Source organism: Vicia villosa, linkage group LG3 (assembly GCF_029867415.1).
Source record: "Vicia villosa cultivar HV-30 ecotype Madison, WI linkage group LG3, Vvil1.0, whole genome shotgun sequence".
Lineage (NCBI taxonomy): Eukaryota > Viridiplantae > Streptophyta > Magnoliopsida > Fabales > Fabaceae > Vicia > Vicia villosa.
This window is the reverse complement of record NC_081182.1, coordinates 12,924,358-12,947,264: the sequence shown is the minus strand read 5'-3', so window position 1 is coordinate 12,947,264 and position 22,907 is coordinate 12,924,358. Positions and strand designations below refer to the sequence as shown.

General features: G+C 37.1%; 1 protein-coding gene and 1 long non-coding RNA gene across 2 annotated transcripts; one reads left to right on the top strand and one right to left on the bottom strand.

Annotated features, from left to right (window-relative positions):
- Positions 1-419: 419 nt before the first annotated feature.
- Positions 420-4,207, bottom strand: LOC131660349 (glutamate receptor 3.3). The gene is made up of 6 exons (XM_058929579.1): positions 3,683-4,207; positions 1,984-3,329; positions 1,630-1,907; positions 1,517-1,548; positions 1,023-1,429; positions 420-946 (listed from the first exon to the last, which is right to left on the bottom strand). Exons 1-6 carry the CDS (start codon positions 3,933-3,935, stop codon positions 527-529), a joined length of 2,736 nt encoding a protein of 911 aa, XP_058785562.1. The 5' UTR covers positions 3,936-4,207; the 3' UTR covers positions 420-526.
- Positions 4,208-8,044: 3,837 nt separating this feature from the next.
- LOC131660348 (uncharacterized) lies at positions 8,045-16,274 on the top strand. Its single transcript, XR_009300808.1, has 3 exons — positions 8,045-8,162; positions 9,825-13,095; positions 14,758-16,274. It is a non-coding gene; the product is annotated as an uncharacterized LOC131660348 (long non-coding RNA).
- Positions 16,275-22,907: the final 6,633 nt, after the last annotated feature.

The window sequence follows — 22,907 nt, the reverse complement described above, 5'->3', positions numbered from 1 at the left end:
ATGCAATCATAACACATTTCTTCTCCAGGGCTTTCCACAAAGTCTCTCGAGACATTCTTTCACACGCCTTCTTAAAATCAGTAAAAATTAAGTGAAAATCTTGTTGGTTCATTTGATACTACTACATCACACATCGTAGTAGATAGATCGCTTATATGGTCGACCTCCCATATATAAAAACCAAATTAATTCAAAATGATCAAAATTACCATTTAATATAATTTCCAGAGATATCATCACCTACAATAAAAGGAATTGATAATATAATATACATCTACAAGCAATCACAATCATTAGGAAGTTCCCTTTAATTTCAACTGTGTTTTGTGTATAACGTAATGTAATACAAGTACTAACATGTTCTCTGAGATAACTTCCCATTGTTTGAGTCTCATAAATCAAGTAGTTCCCTGAAAATCTTGCAATATATATTGTTATAACTAGAACTAGAATCATTTACAATGTTTCTAAAATTTTGGATTTGTACAAGAGCACAAAGGCAAAAATCAATAAACATTTTATGACATCAAAGGGTAAGTTGTATTCTCTTTGGTTGCCTTCCCAATTGATCTTCGGGCGAAATTTCATCTCCGTTCCTCTTTCTTCTTTCACTCCTCGACGGACCTTTCTTCTCGTCAACGAGTGAAAGAAATCTTTGAATTCGCCCAACATTAGACGCGGGTTCAGAAGGTGAAGAACGACATAACACTAACATAATCTGCAAAAAATATATAATGAGAGCTATACCGCAAGCTATCCCGCAAATGATAAAGAGACCCCAGAAGCTTTTGAGCTGAAGCCGATCTGAATCAATTTCAGTATTATCTAAACTACAAGTACTTCGCGTAATCCACTTATCATGAATCCGCTGCAGATCACCGGTTTCAGAAAGTTGTAGAATGGCAGTTGATAAATCCACCGCCAAAGGGGAGTCCCGAGGGAATGCCTACCATGATGACAAACAAAATGAGTTTCGCGATTATAAAATTGACAGCATAAAGGTAGATAAGATAGATACTTACAAAACCCCAGCCACTTCTGGTGAACTCCTGACCTACAATCCTGAATGTGCATTGCGTTGATAAGAATATTTCGACGTATGGTCGTTCGTCTATAATAGCAGCAACACCTCCTTTATTAGGACCAAGCTGGAGCGCCTTAGCATATGCCTCCGGCGATCCAAGAGCTACGAGTCTAGATTTGGATATTCCAATATCTTCAATCAAGTAACGTTCCGCAAATGAACCGACTTGGAACCCTATAGGTTCATCACTTGCTTTTAAGCTATCTATGCCGCTGATAGGTGAAGATAACTGCTGCACCGTGAGTATGGACGTTAAACTAGCAGTGTAGCTGGAATTAATGATCAAAACCACAAACAACCATATGAGTATCACGCCACGGCCAAGAGTACTCATTGTATTCTCTCCTGCAGAAGTAACGAAAAAACAGATGAAGTTTCTTCATTATGTCCATTCAAGTTTCAACTAACAAAGTTAACTGGAGTATCACTTACTGTGGGAAAAAAAGAGAGTCGACAAGCTAAACCTGCATGCACGGTAAAAATAGACGGATCAGAAACACGGTCTTTGTTTATAACATAGCGTATAAGATACTCAAATAACTGACCATAATATGGTTATTAGTTGTTGTTTAGGTGAACCCCTGAACTCGTCGTTTATCCTGTGTTCAAGAATCCATACAACTATCCCGACAAAAAAGAAGGAACAAGCAGTCACAATCCACATAAGAGGAGTGAACGGCTGAAGGAAAGCCCAACCGCCGGAATTGATCTTCTTAAAAGGGGCAACCACAACAAGTCCGGATGCAGTATATGGCTGTGTAAAATCTACAATCCTTGTTCGATTTGTAACAATAGCAATGTCGCCAATAGCCCCGTCAAAATACTGTACAGCGTAAATGAAAGAATTAGCCAGTTGAAATAAAATAACGAAGCTAAAGAATATTTGTTAGCATACTTACACCAGTCGTTATTAAGTTGACAAATTCTGTGTAGCTTGGATTTTTGAGGCCGTCTCCGAATGGCACAAACCGGTAAGGAACGGCGTACGGTAACAAGTTTACAGCTGCCACAAATACATCAATACAGAACCCTTTAAACATGTCAGTTCCCTTCACCGGCGACACGAATTCACGATAACTGGCTCGGATAGGCACGCCAATTCTCAATTGTTTCCCGTTGCTGGGGAAGACCCATCCACGGGGCTTGGATATTGTTTCTCCAGGCCATATCACTGAGTGAAGGTGCTGGTTTGCACTTGATCTATTAGGTGGATTAGCGTACAATGTCTCGGGAGATACAACCGACAGACCAGAATAGTTAGACCAGTATCCAACTCGACGAACACCATTTCCAATAACATTAACGACGTCATAGGCAGGACGAACAAGAGATTTATCTGAATCAAATTTCATTGGACCTGATAGTCCAACAAAATCACTCCTCAATATGTTGTTCAACAGAAGTGTTCCATTGTCAAATATGCTCATTGCATCAAGATTAAGACCACCGCCTTTTCCCTTATGATCGTTCAAACTTGTGTAATTGGTCCATGAAATGACCCCGCCTTGACTGAAAAATTTATCAATAGCTTGTGCAACGAGCCAAACAGAATCATAAGCACGGAGGCCATAAGAATGTAACCCTAAGGAACCATCAGTTAACTTATTCCACCTCGAGAAAAACGCTTTCTTCCTATCAGTATCCGGCGTAAGCTGCCGCAAAACAAGTACACCCTGCAGAGTATCCATTGTCTCCGAAGGAAGAGAAACAGAATCTAGAACAGTAGAAAGCCAATCTGTGGCAATCCATGCATAACCCTCCTGCATCATTCCAAGATAATGTGCCACTTTAAAGATCATAAATCCAGAATTAGAATGGGCATGAACAACGATAACTCGAGACTGCATTAGCGCCATATTCACAAGCACATTGGTAATTTCATTCCTATCAACATCAGCTCCAGATTTGATTCCCACCTTGTAGGAAATTCTACAACGCCTTGTTGCTAAAGCGTCTTCTAACGCAGACACACCATTTCGTCCATAATCATCATCAACGTAAATGGCAATGACTTCTTTCCATCCATAAAAATCAATGACTTCAGCAACAGCAGTCATCTGATACATATCAGATAGCGTTGTCCTGACAAAGAAAGGGAATTGAAGCGACGAAAGTGTAGGGTCTGTAGCTGCAAATGACAACATAGGAACACGAAGCTCGTTTGCAACGTGGGATACTATGTGAGAAACCACAGAAGATTGTGGACCTAATATAGCAACTGCATCCGTCTCCATGAACCGCAAAGCTGCAATCAATACAATAGGTTCACAAATGTTTGGTCAATCATGTTGCTACTGAATAACTAATTGAACACAACAAATTGTAAACTCTTAACACACCCCCTTATTGAACACAACAAATTGTAAACTCTTAACACACCCCCTCATGCTTCGGACTAGAACTCGACATCTGGAGTGCGAAAACAAATGGTGGATGACCCGATAGCTATGGTCCACCGGTTCTTAAACGACTCTCTTGATACCATGTTAAGAGTTGTCGTTGGACCTAACTCAACCCTACACAACTGGCTGTAAGATGAGGATTGCTCCCACTTATAAACAGATGTTCAATTGGAATTGAATGGAATAAGATAATTACCTTGAATCATGCCATCAAAACCACTGCAATTGGAAGATTTCATATGGAGAACAAGTTGAGTTGAGTGAAGAATGGAGGAATTGGAGTTGACATCTTTGACAGCTTGTTCCATGGCAAGTTTAGCAACTTTACCAATGGATGAATCAAAGGTGAAGATAGCTCCAATGTTTACAATGGAGGGTATTGAAATAGTTGAATTTGAATAAACTCCACCCAGATAAGTAAACATCAACACCAAGAAAAACAAATTCATCTTAAAATTCTCAAATAAACATGTCTAAGGTGTACACATCCATGCAGCATGCAATGATTATGAGAAAATGTAAAACTCAAAGACACGCAACATCGAAGAGAGTACCTTAACCTAGGGGTATAATCTAGGATAAAAAAAGAACAAGGTGAGTGTGTTGTTTGTTGTATTGTTGTTGTTATGTCGGTTGGTCTGAAAAGTAGTAAAAAATATTTGTATTTAAGTAGAAAAGAGTGAAACAAGTTTTTAGAAAAGTGAGAAAAAAAACAATGCCTGAGAAAGAGAATAGGAAAGGGAGTGGGGTTCACGTTCATTAGTATTGTTATGGCTACTAATTGCAATTAGTATATTATTATTAGTACTTAGCTATCATCATTATCACGCAAATCTTATCCCTTTCACATACTAGTACTTTACATATGGGAAACATGATGACTATCTTTCTTTCTTTCAACTTTGATTACTTTTTTAATTTCTTTTCACATTTATAATCTTTGATGAATGATTAGTTTGAGATATTTAATATTTGGGTCACTTGCACCATTTTTTTCTTTTGGATTTCATTATTTGTACTTTCTATAAAATGTTATTTTTATTTCGTCTATGTTTGAAAAAACTCGATTCAATAAAGATTTTTTGTTGACTATTAGTTTAGAAAAAAAATCCAAATAACCATGTTTAATAATTTATTTACACCAAAAATCATGTTTTCGGAAAAATTACCGGTATGACCAGGTTTCAGAGGTGGTCTCCACATAGGAGCCACCTCAGGTGGCGCCAACCACCAATTCCACACAACATATGCGCCACCCAGGGTGGCATCAAGGTTGATTTTTTGCTTATTAGCCACCTAGGGTGGCGCCTACTCCCATTTTCTTTTTTTTTTTTTGTTTTTTTTTTGTTTTTTTTTTCTTGTTTATATACTATTTTTTTTTTAATTTTTTTTATTTATTAATAAAATGGATTTTAACATAAATAAATAAGTTCAGTGAATCAGTTAAGTCGAGCGTCCACGGAAAACAGTAGTTCATTGATTAATTAAAAGGTACATAGAAAATAACCAACAGAAAAGATAAAGTAAAACATCTAAGAAATCACCACGGTTAAAACAATGTCATTAGGTCCATGCATCATTTGAATGGCATCAATGTCGTATTCCACCTTATGCCAGAAACTTATCGTTGCTCCAGTCACAGGATCGGCCCTTGTTTTAAGCCTCTTGATGCTTCTTATCTGTTCGCCGGCCTCGTACTCCCCCTCTAAAAATCTCAGGAGAGTCCTCTTGAGTTGCTCGACGGAAGAGATATTCCAAAATATAACCGGCATGGGAGGTTTGACGGCGGAGAATATGACATGTCCGTTCCTTCTGCGATACTCCGGCTCAGGTTCGGCACGCCATGTTGATCTTCGGGGCGGCAACTCTGTTGTCCGGTGACATCCATCTGGCCTAGTGGTTGTCCGGCGAGGCATGGTTGTGTTTGTGTGATTGTTTGGTATTTGGAGTTTGTGTATCTGTGTGTAAACTCAACCATAGGAGCCCCTAATTTATAATAGTAGAGGGTAGAAAAAATTAATGATGTTGCGTACTGTTTACAAGCACGCCTAACATGTATGATAAATGCAGACACACTGATCAATGACTGACTTGATGGGACTAGACGATAGCATGCGTATTTGACTGACTGTCCAAAATAAAGAGTGGCAGTATGGGCCATGAAGACAATTTCACTACGAGACAAAGACATAACTAGTTGATTTAATAAAGGATAATACAAATACATAACAAATAGAAATACAAATACAAATACAAATACAAATACAAATACGAATACTAATACAAATACAAAAACATTGTCAATAAAAATACAGATGACATACAACTAATTGTTGGTGAAATTTGATCCACGGTTAGGACAGGTATTTTTATTGTGCCCGACCTCACGACATATGCTACACTTTCGTACCATTTTCTCATGATCCATCTCGGTTGTGATCCGGGTGCTGTTCGGGCGGCCTCTTTTCTTTCTCCGCGTGTTATCATTATGCCAAACCACGTCCCCTTCATACGTAGGCCAATAATCCTCCTTTGCCATCACTTGAAATGAGTTGTTGTACACCCCGAGCAAGGTATCTGCCTTGTAAATGGGAGATAAAAGTGCTAACGGATCTTGATGCGCATACGAACATGCTGCAATTACATGAGAGCATGGCATCCGAAAGGCTTGAAACTTTCCACAATCGCACCACCCTTCATCTATAAGAACCCTGTATTGTTGTCTCGGAAGGCCCTCGTTATGGTCAATCGTTTCTTTAACACTGAAGGTCCGGTTGAATCGATCGAAAGATGTCACAATGTGGCTGTTGGCTTTGGCAGATTGCTCTTTCATGAATTTGACGCATGTTTCGCTCCATAATTGTCCGGATTCTATAACTGCATTCCAACGCTCACCTCTTCTTGCGAAAAGAGAAGCCATCCTATAGTATGTTGCTTCCACCAAGGCAGTAATCGGAAGGTGTCTGATGCCCTTAAACACCCCGTTCATAGACTCCACAAGATTCGTAGTCATGTGCCCCCATCGCTTCCCGTTGTCGTATGATCTGGTCCATTTCTCTCTAGCAAGACTGTCTACCCATCTGCCTGCATCTGGATTTGCCGCTACAATTTTATGTCGATAATATTGGAACGTCGGTTGAGTCAACGCATATCCGGCATTTACAAGAGTCTTCCGAGGAGCCCTGTCCTTTATCTCCCGCATGAAATTTTGTGCGATGTGTCGAATACAGTAAACATGCGTTGATGTAGGGTTTTGCCACCCATTTGCTGGATTGTTGTACGCACTCTCGATGGCAGCATGTCTGTCTGAAATCAAGCAAAGTCCAGGTTGGGGGGCAACGTGTGTCCGAAGATTTCTGAGAAAGAAACCCCAACCTCCAGCAGTTTCTCCTTCCACAAGAGCGAAAGCAACAGGAAAGATGTTACTATTTCCGTCTTGAGCCACAGCCATCAACATGGTGCCTTTATATTTTCCGTACAACCAAGTTCCATCTATTTGAAGAATTGGTTTGCAATATGAAAATCCTTGTACACATGGGCGGAAAGCCCAGAAGAGCCTGTGGAATATCACATTTCCTTGAAGTGATGTTCCGTCTGGAGATTGCGCCGGAAGGGTCTCTAAAATAGTAACAGTTCCAGGAGCATAAATTTGAAGCGCATATAAGAAATGTGGGAGTCGTTTATACGAATCCTCCCAATTTCCATACACAACTTCGATCGCCTTGGTCTTCGCCAGCCACGCCTTTCTATAAGACGGAGTGTAGTTGTACGTTGCAACGATATGAGAGATTATCGTTTTCACCTTTAACGATGGATCTTTTTCAACTAGAGGCAAGATTTCTTGACAAATGATGTCATAACTTAGCTTACGGTGATCTTGTGAAACATTTGTGTTAACACATGTGTGATCTTGGGAAATATATCCTATAACCCATGAGTCACTTCTCTTCCTGTATGATGCATGCAACCTGAATCCACAATCAGTGTTTTTACAGTAAATTTTGTACCTTTCGACATTGGCGCGATCAACTCTAAAATCAACATTGTTTGCCATATGAAATCTTTTTATGGCCATGATGCATGCCTCCTTAGAACGAAATTGTAACGCCCCGAATTTAATTAATTGGTTAATTAAATTATTAAAGTATTTAAATATTGGATTTAGTCGAAATTGGATGGTCGGTATTATTTTAAGAGGCGTATTTTGATTTATTAAGTTAAAGTTGGATTTTAGTCAGATAATCGGAAGAATAATATTAAGAATAATATTATTCAATTGTTGGAATTTTTATCGTCAAAGTCGGAATTATTTTATTAAGTCGGTATATTAAAATAATCGGAATTTATTTTAATGGAGTTTAAGTGGAAGTATTATTGTTATATTAAGTGTGGAAATAATATTGGGCTTGAATAATGGTGTTACTATATATTAAGGGGTATAATTTAATTAGGCCCATTAGGTGTGGTAACCAAGTGGTGGTGGCACTTTATCATTTTAGAAAAAGAAAAAGCATAGTAATAGAAATAGAAAGAGAACCGAGGAAGAGAAAGGAAAAATAAAGAAGGGAGGCTAGGGTTTGTGAAGAGGAGAAAAGGGGACCCAAAAGTGTTGCTCTAAAGTGCATTTTTTTCTCAAAATCTCCATTGATTCTCCTTAAAGCTGCATTCAATCTAAGGTAAGGGGAGATTCTTACTACCTAAATGGGAATATGATGGATTGTATGTGGGTTTAGGGTATAAATTGGTCATTGTGTTGTGTTGAGTTTGTTTCTATCATTATTGTTGTTCATAGAAAATTGAATCTAAGATTAATCTGAAAAGGCTATGCGTATTTGGAAAATTGCTGAAACGAAATAAATAATGAAATGTGGTGCTGTCGGTCAGCGGAAGTGACTGCCGGTTGTAGCTGTGACCGGCGGCAACCCCTTTTGTGTGTGTTGTCTTTTGTTTTGTTGCTGTTGTTTCTAAATTCTCTCATAGCTGGTACTTAATAGTATATATATTGTATATTGGCATGTTGTATGTTCTGCAATTGGTTTTCATCTATTTCTACTTTTGATATGTTACTTAATATATATAATAGAAATGTATAATATGATTATATAATAGAAATATATAATAGTTATAAGAAAATATATTACTAATAAAACTAGAAATGAAACGTGAAATCAAATTGAATTGGAAACAGGAGTATGCTAGAGTGGGAGATAAAACAGTCCTGTTTGATCTAAATAGCCGAATTAAGCGGTATAATTAGTTGTCCAGAATTTGATGAAAATTTACGTGGTAGCTAAGTTTAATTAGTAGATTAACGTGGTGGTGTTATTTTGTTGAAATTGTGATATTTTACGAATCAACCGAAATTGTGTTTGATTTAAATATTCTTTATAAATAAATGTTGGTTTTGTGATGGAAATTGACACAAATTTTAGGAATAGAATATAATGGAATTGGAATATACTTAGACTTGAATAAATTATTCGGTTTATCGATAAATTACGGCACCTCGAGAATTTGACCGTAATTGTGTTTTAGTTGAATAATTAAATTGAGAATAATATATTGCTATGACAACAATGTTGTTTTGATAATTAAGATGATATCTAATTTAGTTAAATGTTAATTGGAAGTTGTTTTTGGCTTACTTGGTTTATTGATATATTGCGAATTAACCGAAAATTGTGATTTCGTTTTGGATGCTTTTGTTGCGATTAATGTTATGATTTCCAATATGATTATTTTGTGCGTTCTAATATGCGTAGTCTCATAGTGTGAATAATAGAAAATTTTGATATTTTGTATATAACGCTATGAATTGATAAGTTGTGTTGTGAGCCTTTGGCTAAAATGGAACGGTGTGATGTTGATATGTGACCGTGGTTGTGTTGTTGTTATGTCGTTGTTTCGTTGTCGAATCATGGTCGTTGTATGTTCCGCATAGCATAGCATAACATAAAGTTGAACGGTGTGATGTTGATATGTGACCGTGTTGAAGGCTTTGCCTTATGCCTCGGAATTACTGGCAATGTTCTAAGTTGGGAGTTTTACTCCAATGGTACCACATGCATATGCATAGTTGAGTCGCATTCGAGTTGTTGTTAGTTGAAGTTGTTGTCTATGCATTGTGATGCTTATGTGTTGATTTGTTGAAGATGTCGATGTGTTGATATCAAGACTATTCTTGGATGATGTTCTTTGTGTTGTTTATGTTGATGTTGTGTGAAACGGTGATTCATTTATATTACTTACCTAATATATGATTTATCATAATCCTATTTATATAGTTTGATATCTCACCCTTTCTGTTTGAATGTTGCCTCCACGTGGGTAACGTGCAGGTAATCCAGATGAGTAGCTGTTTCCGCTTATAGTTGAGTTATGGGTGTCATTGCTCTGATACGTAGCACTTGGGGGGGGGGGAAATGAACACTTGCTTGATGTTTTTATTTGTTTATTGAACCTTATGATGTATTTGAGGAGTTGTTTGTATTGTTGCTTTTTATGACTTAAAAGATGCTATGTCTTAATTGTTGAATCATTGTGAATCTGTTGCATGTTGAACCTAAGTTTGGGTTATGCTACGAATACTATGTTATTCAGAAGTTGAGATATATGTTATGAGTTTGTTCACTCCAATCCTGATAGTGTTATGTATTAGTTTAAAAAAAAAAGCATGACAGGTTTATGTTTATGTTGAATGTGTGACATCCTGATTCTGTTGAGAATTTTTATACTCTGATTTTTCCGCATAAATGCTTGGGGTAGATTTGGGGTGTTACATTAGTGGTATCAGAGCAGGTCGGTCCGTCCGACCAAGTCGTCGAGTCAGTTGAGTTATGTGATAGTTGAATTCTGTCAGTGTTTTATTCTTTAGTACGCGACACGTGTGAAACACTGTTGGTACTTATTTGTTTTGTTGCAGGAAGTAGTTTGAGCAAAGTGGGGGAGAAGTTGTGCTTCTCGGTTATGTTTCGGTTGTAAGTTATTGGCGCAATGTATTGCTTAAGGAGGCAGTGCATGTATTGTTGGAGCTTGTTGACATGGATTCATGGTTTTGGTTGTTTAACAAGCTTGGAGCGTCTGTAGAAGGAGAATGATCAATAATTATTGACGTTTACTCTTCGAAGGATGAGGAACAGTGTTGCAGTTGTTGATATGCAAGTATGGTGCAAACTCATGATGTTTCGGGAGGTAACAGTTAAGTACCAAGAATAAATCCTAGAAGATGGAATTTAGAAATTTGTTGTGTTCAGCATTGTGGATGAACTATGAAGTTGTCAGTGCGATTAGCCATGTGAAAGGTACCGGTGTTGGAAAAATGATAGAGTGATGAAGTTGTGGTGGACTTTATGTGGGACTCGCATAAGTGATTGTTGGATATCCGATTTGAAGCGTCGGAAAGAGAACAAGGTGAATTTTAATACAAGAATGGATGCCGCAACTGTAAGTAGATTTATTTGTGACAAGATGGTGTTGGAAAGTGGTGAAGTTAGCGGTTACACTTGTCCTTGGAAAACGGACTTGTGCGTTAGTATCACGCAGAATGTTAGTGTCAGAGATGACCGAATTGAAGAAGCAATTAGAAGGTTTGTTGAGGAGAAATTTTAAGATCAAGTGTGTCATTTGAAGAGTTTGAGAGATATCCTATGGATTATCGCAGCATGACGTTGATGTTTGTATTTCGGATAACGTTGGAGAATTATATCTTGAGTTTCAAGTGTCGGATTGACGTACCGTTTGAGCCTACAAAGAGGTGAGACTATAATCTACCTTATAGGAGTGTTATGGATATAGTAGAAGTGAATCCTGTTGAATATAAATGGTTATTGCCACAATTGTCCGAAACAAAGTTAAGCCGAGCATGTTGTTGTGAAGTAGTCTTGTGTAAGCTGTTGACGAAAGAACAACAATTAAGCGAAATATTGTTATAGGCCTTGTTGTAGGACTATTGATAAGTGATTGGAACTGTGGTAGAAGCTGTCAGAGTTGTTGAAACATTATGGATCGCGAGTAAGAGTTGGAAATGCGAAGAGATGAGCATAATTTCAATGATAAGAAGTGTTGATGATGGTGTAGAGAAATTTTGTTCTAATGTATCGTCAGAGGTGTTTTAGTAGGTAGCTGCAAGACGTCGGTGTTAGCAGGTTCGGATGGTTTTGCGATTTGTTGAAGTATGGTACTTTGGTGACGTAAGTTCAATTTCTAAAGGAACACTATTATAGTTGGTAATGATGGTTATACTCCATTATGATTGTCGACTGTCTATTGACAAATTGAGGACTTGATCACCCTTAATCTCTTGTTGATAGTAGACGAAATTGTATTGAATGTTATAGACTTATCTTACTATCTTGATGGTGCATAAAAGGTGTGAATTTTGAGGAAAGACTGAAACTTGGTTTAAGCTTGTGAATCGTATAAGTTGATAGAAACCCTAATAAAGGACGGTGAATTAAAGTGGATGATCAGAGTTGCGCAGCTGAAGCATGTTGTGCCAGATGTATTGTGTTTTCTTGTGAATAGTGTTGATTGTAGCAGGATGTTCTTGTAAGTTGTTGTTGGTTAATGATGAGTTATAAGATTATTAGTCGAGTTATGTTATTAGGATGACATTATGATACTTTTGTAGCTGTAACGTTGTTGTTGGTGCTTCGTTAGTAAATGACACCTGAGTATGGAAAATAAGAATCGTATATGTGTATCAGTGTCGAGTATGTTGTTGCGATGATGAAGCAATGTTGTATCGTCAAGTATGAGCGAGTGAAGATTGTTGCTACGTCGTAAGATGTTGTTCCAAGATATTGCTGAAATGATTGGCAAGTTAGTAACGATTATGTTGCAAGGATAATTGAGAGGTTGACGTATGAGTTTTGAATTCAAGTCGTGTAGAGATATGAATATATCGGAAAAAGTAATAGTTGGAGTGTTGTCAAGTGCAACTTGAGAATGAGAAAGTTGGATGAGGACACGATGTTAGGGATGGTTGTGTTGGACAAATTTTCGAGGACGAAAATATCCTAAGTGGGGGAGAGTTGTAACGCCCCGAATTTAATTAATTGGTTAATTAAATTATTAAAGTATTTAAATATTGGATTTAGTCGAAATTGGATGGTCGGTATTATTTTAAGAGGCGTATTTTGATTTATTAAGTTAAAGTTGGATTTTAGTCAGATAATCGGAAGAATAATATTAAGAATAATATTATTCAATTGTTGGAATTTTTATCGTCAAAGTCGGAATTATTTTATTAAGTCGGTATATTAAAATAATCGGAATTTATTTTAATGGAGTTTAAGTGGAAGTATTACTTTTATATTAAGTGTGGAAATAATATTGGGCTTGAATAATGGTGTTACTATATATTAAGGGGTATAATTTAATTAGGCCCATTAGGTGTGGTAACCAAGTGGTGGTGGCACTTTATCATTTTAGAAAAAGAAAAAGCATAGTAATAGAAATAGAAAGAGAACCGAGGAAGAGAAAGGAAAAATAAAGAAGGGAGGCTAGGGTTTGTGAAGAGGAGAAAAGGGGACCCAAAAGTGTTGCTCTAAAGTGCATTTTTTTCTCAAAATCTCCATTGATTCTCCTTAAAGCTGCATTCAATCTAAGGTAAGGGGAGATTCTTACTACCTAAATGGGAATATGATGGATTGTATGTGGGTTTAGGGTATAAATTGGTCATTGTGTTGTGTTGAGTTTGTTTCTATCATTATTGTTGTTCATAGAAAATTGAATCTAAGATTAATCTGAAAAGGCTATGCGTATTTGGAAAATTGCTGAAACGAAATAAATAATGAAATGTGGTGCTGTCGGTCAGCGGAAGTGACTGCCGGTTGTAGCTGTGACCGGCGGCAACCCCTTTTGTGTGTGTTGTCTTTTGTTTTGTTGCTGTTGTTTCTAAATTCTCTCATAGCTGGTACTTAATAGTATATATATTGTATATTGGCATGTTGTATGTTCTGCAATTGGTTTTCATCTATTTCTACTTTTGATATGTTACTTAATATATATAATAGAAATGTATAATATGATTATATAATAGAAATATATAATAGTTATAAGAAAATATATTACTAATAAAACTAGAAATGAAACGTGAAATCAAATTGAATTGGAAACAGGAGTATGCTAGAGTGGGAGATAAAACAGTCCTGTTTGATCTAAATAGCCGAATTAAGCGGTATAATTAGTTGTCCAGAATTTGATGAAAATTTACGTGGTAGCTAAGTTTAATTAGTAGATTAACGTGGTGGTGTTATTTTGTTGAAATTGTGATATTTTACGAATCAACCGAAATTGTGTTTGATTTAAATATTCTTTATAAATAAATGTTGGTTTTGTGATGGAAATTGACACAAATTTTAGGAATAGAATATAATGGAATTGGAATATACTTAGACTTGAATAAATTATTCGGTTTATCGATAAATTACGGCACCTCGAGAATTTGACCGTAATTGTGTTTTAGTTGAATAATTAAATTGAGAATAATATATTGCTATGACAACAATGTTGTTTTGATAATTAAGATGATATCTAATTTAGTTAAATGTTAATTGGAAGTTGTTTTTGGCTTACTTGGTTTATTGATATATTGCGAATTAACCGAAAATTGTGATTTCGTTTTGGATGCTTTTGTTGCGATTAATGTTATGATTTCCAATATGATTATTTTGTGCGTTCTAATATGCGTAGTCTCATAGTGTGAATAATAGAAAATTTTGATATTTTGTATATAACGCTATGAATTGATAAGTTGTGTTGTGAGCCTTTGGCTAAAATGGAACGGTGTGATGTTGATATGTGACCGTGGTTGTGTTGTTGTTATGTCGTTGTTTCGTTGTCGAATCATGGTCGTTGTATGTTCCGCATAGCATAGCATAACATAAAGTTGAACGGTGTGATGTTGATATGTGACCGTGTTGAAGGCTTTGCCTTATGCCTCGGAATTACTGGCAATGTTCTAAGTTGGGAGTTTTACTCCAATGGTACCACATGCATATGCATAGTTGAGTCGCATTCGAGTTGTTGTTAGTTGAAGTTGTTGTCTATGCATTGTGATGCTTATGTGTTGATTTGTTGAAGATGTCGATGTGTTGATATCAAGACTATTCTTGGATGATGTTCTTTGTGTTGTTTATGTTGATGTTGTGTGAAACGGTGATTCATTTATATTACTTACCTAATATATGATTTATCATAATCCTATTTATATAGTTTGATATCTCACCCTTTCTGTTTGAATGTTGCCTCCACGTGGGTAACGTGCAGGTAATCCAGATGAGTAGCTGTTTCCGCTTATAGTTGAGTTATGGGTGTCATTGCTCTGATACGTAGCACTTGGGGGGGGGGGGGAAATGAACACTTGCTTGATGTTTTTATTTGTTTATTGAACCTTATGATGTATTTGAGGAGTTGTTTGTATTGTTGCTTTTTATGACTTAAAAGATGCTATGTCTTAATTGTTGAATCATTGTGAATCTGTTGCATGTTGAACCTAAGTTTGGGTTATGCTACGAATACTATGTTATTCAGAAGTTGAGATATATGTTATGAGTTTGTTCACTCCAATCCTGATAGTGTTATGTATTAGTTTTAAAAAGAAGCATGAGAGGTTTATGTTTATGTTGAATGTGTGACATCCTGATTCTGTTGAGAATTTTTATACTCTGATTTTTCCGCATAAATGCTTGGGGTAGATTTGGGGTGTTACAGAAATCTTTCTCCTACTTTTAACCGTTGATCTGTTTGGGTGTATGGATCATAGAAAATATCAGTCGATGGTTCGTCATCCCCATCAAAATTCAGGTTCCTCATGTGCACTGGAGGCATATGCACTTGATCTCGTGGTACAACAACTTCCGGTTCATCTTCACTTTCCTCGTTTACCAGGTTATCAACTTCTATTTCTGGTGCTTCTTCTTCTTCATCTACAACGTCGACCTCTGCTTGCTCGCCTCCAAGTACATCAATCACCTGTGACTCAACCATCTGTGTGGGTTGAACTTCTGGTATAGTAACATACAGTTCTATGCATTCGTAACCAGAATACTCATGATTGGCAAACATATTCTGCATGTCTTCATCGTCTTTGATCTCAACTTGGATAAACTTGACCGGGTTGTCCCCACGAAGAAATCGATATTGGTAAAAAATTTGGGATACATCACCCAATGCAAGCTTCGTCTCTAATCTCTGTTTGAAGTAATTGAAATTTGCTTTTCTGCTTAAACAAAATCGTTTAACCTCGGTGTTTCTAAACAGAAAACCAACTTCTTCGTTATCATATGTCTCGCCAAAAACATGAGCGTTGATAATGTATTGTGGAGGGGCCATTGTTGAGTGGGTAGAGAGTGTTATTTCAGATGTGAAATGAGATGTGTAATTAGTTGTGTTTCTTTCCACATTAGAGGCTTCCTTTATGTAGACGATCGTTGAATGATGACAATTATGAAGACGAATAATGTACAATCACATGCGTACTGAGCTGTGAACTGGTGAACTGCTGCACTGCTGCACCCCAGACTGCTGCACAGTTGATTTGAGGTATGCATGGAACTGCTGCACAACTGCACAGTCGACTTGACCAGACACAACCACACTGAGCAGTGCCTACTGTACAATCACATGCGAATAAAGTTGACGGAAAATGAATGCCTTAGTTGATTTTATTTGAGGTGTGCTTGACACTGGTGAACTACAGTTTTGCCGACTTGACCAGACACAACCATACTGAACAATGCATACTGTACAATCACATGCGAATACTCGGTGAAACAGCAACAAGAAATAACATAGAAAACCCAAAACCCTAAAAGTTGATTTGAGGTGAGCTTGACACTGGTGAACTGCAGCACATGCGAAGAAAACCCTAACCCTAACAACGGCTAGAAAACCCTAACCCTGAAAATACTAAAATTAACCAAGAAAACCCTAACCCAAACCCTAAAAACGACTAGAAAACCCTAACCCTAACCCTAACAAGGACTAGAAAACCCTAACCCTAATTTTAAAAAAAAAAAAGTTGTATGTAGGCGCCACCTGGGGTGGCGCATTAGTTCAAAACTTCACAGCATGGCGCCACCTGGGGTGGCGCATTAGTTCAATCTTTTTTTTTTTGTTTTTTTTTGCCCTAATTTTGTCTAGTGGTCCCCACTTCCAAAACCCTAATCTGATCCGCCAGCATGTGATCTACCTGCATCGAAATACTGTATGCATGCATGCCTAGACAATTCAGCACCGAACACGGGATGCAGGCCTAGTCTATTCTGCCAGAAACAATTAATGCATGCATGCTTAGACAAAGTCAGCACAAAACACGGGAATGCATGGTCATTTCAACACAGAATGCATGTGAACCCATCTTTATCACTTTGGTATCTGTATCACATGCATGCTCACCACTTGGCCCTCATGCACTTAACATCAGCAACCACCAACCCTCTATAAATACTCTCATAGACTTGCTTTCTTTTCACCAACATATATTCTTCTTCTTCAAAAAACCACTTTGCATTTTCAAATCCGCAGAAAACTTAAAGAGTTCTTGAAAATGGCTCAACAACAACTTCTTACCATGGGTGAAACACACAGAGGAACTAGAGCGAATTTGGCGACCTATGTAAGTTTATACTTATTTATTTCTAAACATCTATGCGTATATGATATCCAGTTTAATCGATTTATTTGTGGTTCTTAGGCTGTTGACCGATTCCGTACACGTTCTCACGCTTATGTTGAACCCGACGAGAGGATTATTCCGAATCTCCAAGCATGTGGCTTCGGACATATCATAAAAGTCAGCAACAACACCATAGACAGAAAATTCATCCTTGCCTTACAAGAGCGATGGAGGCCTGAAACCCACACGTTTCATCTTCCAATAGGTGAGTGTACTGTTACTCTAGAGGATGTTTATATGTTACTTGGTCTGCCCATTGATGGCAAGGCTGTTAATGGATCTGTTCAACATGCTAATTCAATGTGTGAGAGAGTGTTGGGAAGAGATCTAGTTGTGCCTACTCAAGGTTCAAGAGGCCAGGGTATCAGTCTGGCCTCCCTTAGAGCTTACTATGATGAACTCGTCTTTATGGACAACTCTACCGAGGAGCATGTTTGGTTAATGACTAAGGTCTATATAATGCTGATGTTTGGTAAACTTTTATTCCCGGAGTCGACAGGTAACACTGTCAACTTTTTCTATTTAAGTAAATTTGATAGTATTAGCAAGATTAGGAAATATAGTTGGGGGTCCGCCGTTTTGGCGATGTTATACCAGTCTCTTTGTAAGAACGCGGTTGCCGAGAAGTGCACCTTCTATGGATGTGCGTTCCTCCTACAAGTATGGGGTTGGTGGAGAATGCCGACGCTGTCCCCTGCAGGCAGGAACAACTACACGTTCCCTTATGCAACAAGGTACGTCTTTTTCTCTTTTTCAACGCTATTCCTTGAACGCTAACTCTCTTTTACATAAAAATCTGAAATAACATTTTTGCTCTTTTTTCTTAGGTTCTGTGGTCCTAAATTGGATTACAGTAAGAATCCGAGGGGGAGTGTTGTTTTGTATCGGGACCTAATTGATCACCTCCGAGCTGAAGATGTATTACCCCTAAACTTTTATATGATCATATAGATGTATTACAATTCATCATGTTTTTTTAATAATATGTTATTTTTTCTCCTACGCAGTTTAATTGGAGACCATACTTGTTGCTGGACCATGAGCCAAACGAGAGTGACCGGAAAGTTTGGACTGCAGTAGTACCGATAATAAGGTTCAACATCGTGGAGATGCACCAATCTGACCGTGTGAGACTGCAGTTTGGCATGCATCAACCGATCCCGGATCCCCCCACTGATTTGGGTCGCTGGCATATTAAAAGAGTTAACAATCAATGGGACCACGCAGATTATCGTACATTCGCACCTGAATTTTGTGAGATGTGGAAGCAGCGTCGCAGCCGTCTGCTACAATTCCCTGTTGCCCAACTCCCCATGTTTCCAACCGCGGGATACCTTGCTTGGTATTGTTGGAGCGGTAAAGCGGCAAGCAACAAAAGTTTTTGGAAATATTCATCCGGGATTTATCGTGTCCACAGAGATTGGTGATACCGAACTGCCGTTCGACGGATTCTTAGTTCTTGAGTTTGGGTTAAAATGAGTTTTAAGCAAACAAGTAAAAATATAACATTTGAACATAAACTAAATTCATTCTTGATAGAGAATAGCTTATCTGGTTTGAATCTAAACTACTCCTCACAAACTTAGATTTATCACTCCGCCGTACTCAATCTACAATACTCATCAGAATCACCACATATCCCTCACATCAATGTCCATTTCTGCAATACCGACAGATTTCAACTATATTGCTCTTTCGACGATGTCTCCACCGATCGAACAACACAAAAGCATTAAACTCGGATATTATGTGGATGTTAACCCCAATCCTATGTCTAGAATCAAAAGCTAGCAGATATCCCCCTAATCAAGATTTGTGATGTCTATTTCTACAACAACACAAATCCATAGCATTCAAGCAAAAAGATCAAGAAAATACCCATTAAGATTTGTAAAGCAAATATATTATACAACTAGTACAAAGAGTAACAAACATCCATGGGTTTAGAGTATTTACATACAAACTCACCAAAAGAGAAATACAAAGAGAAGAGAAGAAGAGGAACCAAACATTTCTTGGTTTGTTAACTCCGATCGATGAGAAATTCGACCCCCGATCATCCGATTGCAAGCTCCAATGGTGTTTCCAAGCCAAATCTACCAAAAAATGACCTAGGATGAGTTGGGGTTCAAAAATACCCAAAACATAACCTAAAAAATCTGATTTCCGCCTATTTATGCAATTTTGAGTTCTGTCCAGCGCGCGTCGCGCGCAGGAGCGCGCATCGCGCCCAAACTGCTGATTTGAAAAAACAACTTTTAGTAAAAAAAGCGTAACTTGAGAACCGTAACTCCGATTTGCGCCCGGTTCGAAGCGTTGGAAAGCTTATTCAATTTTCTATCTAACAATGACAACATATCAACCAAATTGGTGATTTATTATTCTTTGGTTTTGAGCTTTATTCCCCGAATGAATTGATTCCGCCGCTCAAAATCGCGCGTTTGAAGCCGTGTCTTTGACACGTTATTGCTCATGCTCCAAATACGCAAGAATACCTACAAAAAGAGTAGAAAACTATCAAAAAGTATATAAGTATATGAAAATACATCTATTCACAAAGTATACGTATTTATACACAAAACAGAGTATTATTCGAACGATATTAACAAAAAGTATCGATAAGTGCCACTATTTACAAACACAAAATAACTACATTTTGGCACTTAACAGGTATAGAACAGTCACAACCCCCAATATGTATGTGTCAGACCCCTACTACCTACACGACCCCCGCCAACAACAACACGCACAACAACCACCCCAACAATACGCACAACAACCACCCCAACAACCACCCCAACAACGCCAACAACGCCGACAACGCCAAACATCCGAACAACCTGACCATGAGGAATATCAAACAACACCAACAACGCCCTACCAAAGTCAACCCATCCAACAACAATCATGGGGCTTCACCCAACAACTCCGTGACGCTGACCCCTCCACTAGGCTACCCGTCCAACAACAATCGTGGGGCTTCACCCAACAACACTACGACGCCGGCCCCTCCTCCTCCACTAGGCAACCCATCCAACAACAATCATGGGCCTTCACCCAACAATACGGCGACACCGGCCCCTCCAGCTACAATAGGCAACCCAGCCCCGACATGGGTCTAGATGACAATTACGACCCAAACGAGCAAATGACCACTCAATCGTCACAGTACCAACAACATGGATACCCCACACCCCAATTTCCACAACACCAACAATATGGGTACACCACACCCCAACAAACAATGCCATTTTTTCAAGGTCAATCAAGCGCTGGGTTTTACCGACCATGTGACGCAACTCCATCGCCAAGACAAATCTTTGAGGGCATGGGGACCCGACTATTTGACAGCAACATACAAGAATACATGTCCAATGAGCGCATGGAGGGGCTAATCCGAGGACCACCTACCCAGACACAACAAGAACAACCAAGGAATAGGGGGGGTCGTGGAGAAGTGGCTCGTCGAGAACCTTCCAACCGGAATCGAACAGTTCCAGATTGCGGAACTGGCGGTGAGAGGGGTCATGGTCCGGCTCCGGGTCGGAGGGGTCGTGGTCGGAGGGGTGGTGAATAGCATAATATCCATGTTTTATAAATTTTCTTTTTTTTACCGTATTTGTAATGTTTGAACTGTATGACCGTATTTGTAATGTTGTTTCTGCATTTCTTGTATTTGTAATGTTTGGAATGAATGACATGTGGTGTTTCATTATTTATTTAATTGTTAAAACAATTTTATTAATAAATAAAAAAAACAAAATATAACTTATTTATTTATGTTAAAATCCATTTTATTAATAAATAAAAAAATTAAAAAAAAATAGTATATAAACAAGAAAAAAAAAATGGGAGTAGGCGCCACCCTAGGTGGCTAATAAGCAAAAAATCAACATTGATGCCACCCTGGGTGGCGCATATGTTGTTTGGAATTGGTGGTTGGCGCCACCTGAGGTGGCTCCTATGTGGAGACCACCTCTGAAACCTGGTCATACCGGTAATTTTTCCGAAAACATGGTTTTTGGTGTAAATAAATTATTAAACATGGTTATTTGGATTTTTTTTTCATTAGTTTAAATGGTGGCTTGCCTTCACCCACCACTATAGTTTAAAAACAAATCCATCCTAGGAGATATAAATAAAGCATTTGTACTATTTCTTGGAGCAATGGTGTAATTTCTCTATTTTTTTTTAATATAGTATTGCGACTCCTAATTAAGATTAGGATTCTTCTCTAAGTTTTAATAAAAAAATGTTATTCATACACTAAATTTATATAGTGTAAATACGTGAATAGTATTTTCATATTATTTTAATGTTTTAATATATTTTTTTCTAAAAATATTTTGATTAATAAAATATTAAAATTTGATTAATGCAATTTAAAATTCGGTTAATATATATTCTAAAATATTAATATATATATATATATATATATATATATATATATATAGTTCAGATTTTGATTAATATTATATATACAGTTAAAAGTTGATTAATACAGTTCATAACTTGGTTAATGAATTCTTAAACATAAAAAAAATTAAATAATAAAATAAAATAAATTTAGTTAAAAGAGTGTAAAAGTTGATTAATACATTTATGATTTAGTGTCAGAACATGGTTAATAATATATATTTTATTAGTTAATAAAGTAGTGAAAGTAGTTAATGAATTATAAGAAAAATAATTGGTTAATTGCGCTCATTTTTTTGGTTAATACAATTGCAAAGTTGTTTAATGACACAACTTTATATTTGTGTTGTAAAATAAATTTTAAAAGTAAATATTTTTTTAAAAAAATTAAAATTAAAATTATTTTAATTAAAAACAATGTTACCGTATAAATACGGTGAACAGTGTTTACGATGTATGTATTAGGTGTTTAAAAAGTTGTGACACATAGCTAGAGCTGTCAATATGGGCTACCCGGCCCATATGGGCTTCGGGCTTTTTAGGGTCGGGCCCGAAATACTCATATTTAAATAGGCTCTAGTTTTATTACCCAGGCCCAGCGTTGTCTGGGCTTTGGGCTACCTAGACTTAAACGGGCTTCGGCCCTAAACGGGCCCATTTTCTCAAAAAAAAAAGAAAAAAAAACTCCTTATTTCTTTAAGTTACCATGCAATTGCAATTTGCATGAAGATTTCTTATATCCAAAATTAAGATCTTTAAATAATGCTTTCTAAATAAGTATTTCTCATATTCAAAATTAACTTAACTCAAACTATTCAATGTACACCATAAATTATCCAATGAAGCACAAAAAATTAAATAACTTGTTCCAACAAGTTTTAAGTTACAAATATTCATGATAATAGAAAATATTCATGATAACACAAAATAAATTTCTTCCTTCCAAAATAACACAAAATATTCATGAACACAAAATAAATTTCTTCCTTCCAAGATAACACAAACAACTGGAAGATTCATTCATGGGTTATTGTGAGAGGATTAGGTTATGGTTTTGTGTGAACAACAGAACAAAAATTGATTATTATATTAAGTTATGGGTTATTGATTCATTCCGCTATTGGGCTTCCTTGCTTGGCCCAATTGTGTCTTATTTTTTTTATGGTAAGTTAATAGTTAGGAAGAGATATTTTAAAATTATATTATAAATTTAATATTTTTTTGGACTAGCGGGCTACCCATAGCCCATACGAGCTAACCCATATTTTTTATGATTTTTTTGTGTCGGGCTAAAAAAGGCCAGGAAGTAAATGGACTAAAAAAT

Coding starts and splice junctions, on each gene's coding strand:
- LOC131660349 (XM_058929579.1), bottom strand. CDS start 3,935: ATGAATTTGTTTTTCTTGGTGTTGATGTTTACTTATCTGGGTGGAGTT. Junction 1,908..1,983: donor TCAACTTAATAACGACTGGT/GTAAGTATGCTA, acceptor TACGCTGTACAG/TATTTTGACGGGGCTATTGG. Junction 1,549..1,629: donor CAACTAATAACCATATTATG/GTCAGTTATTTG, acceptor CCGTGCATGCAG/GTTTAGCTTGTCGACTCTCT.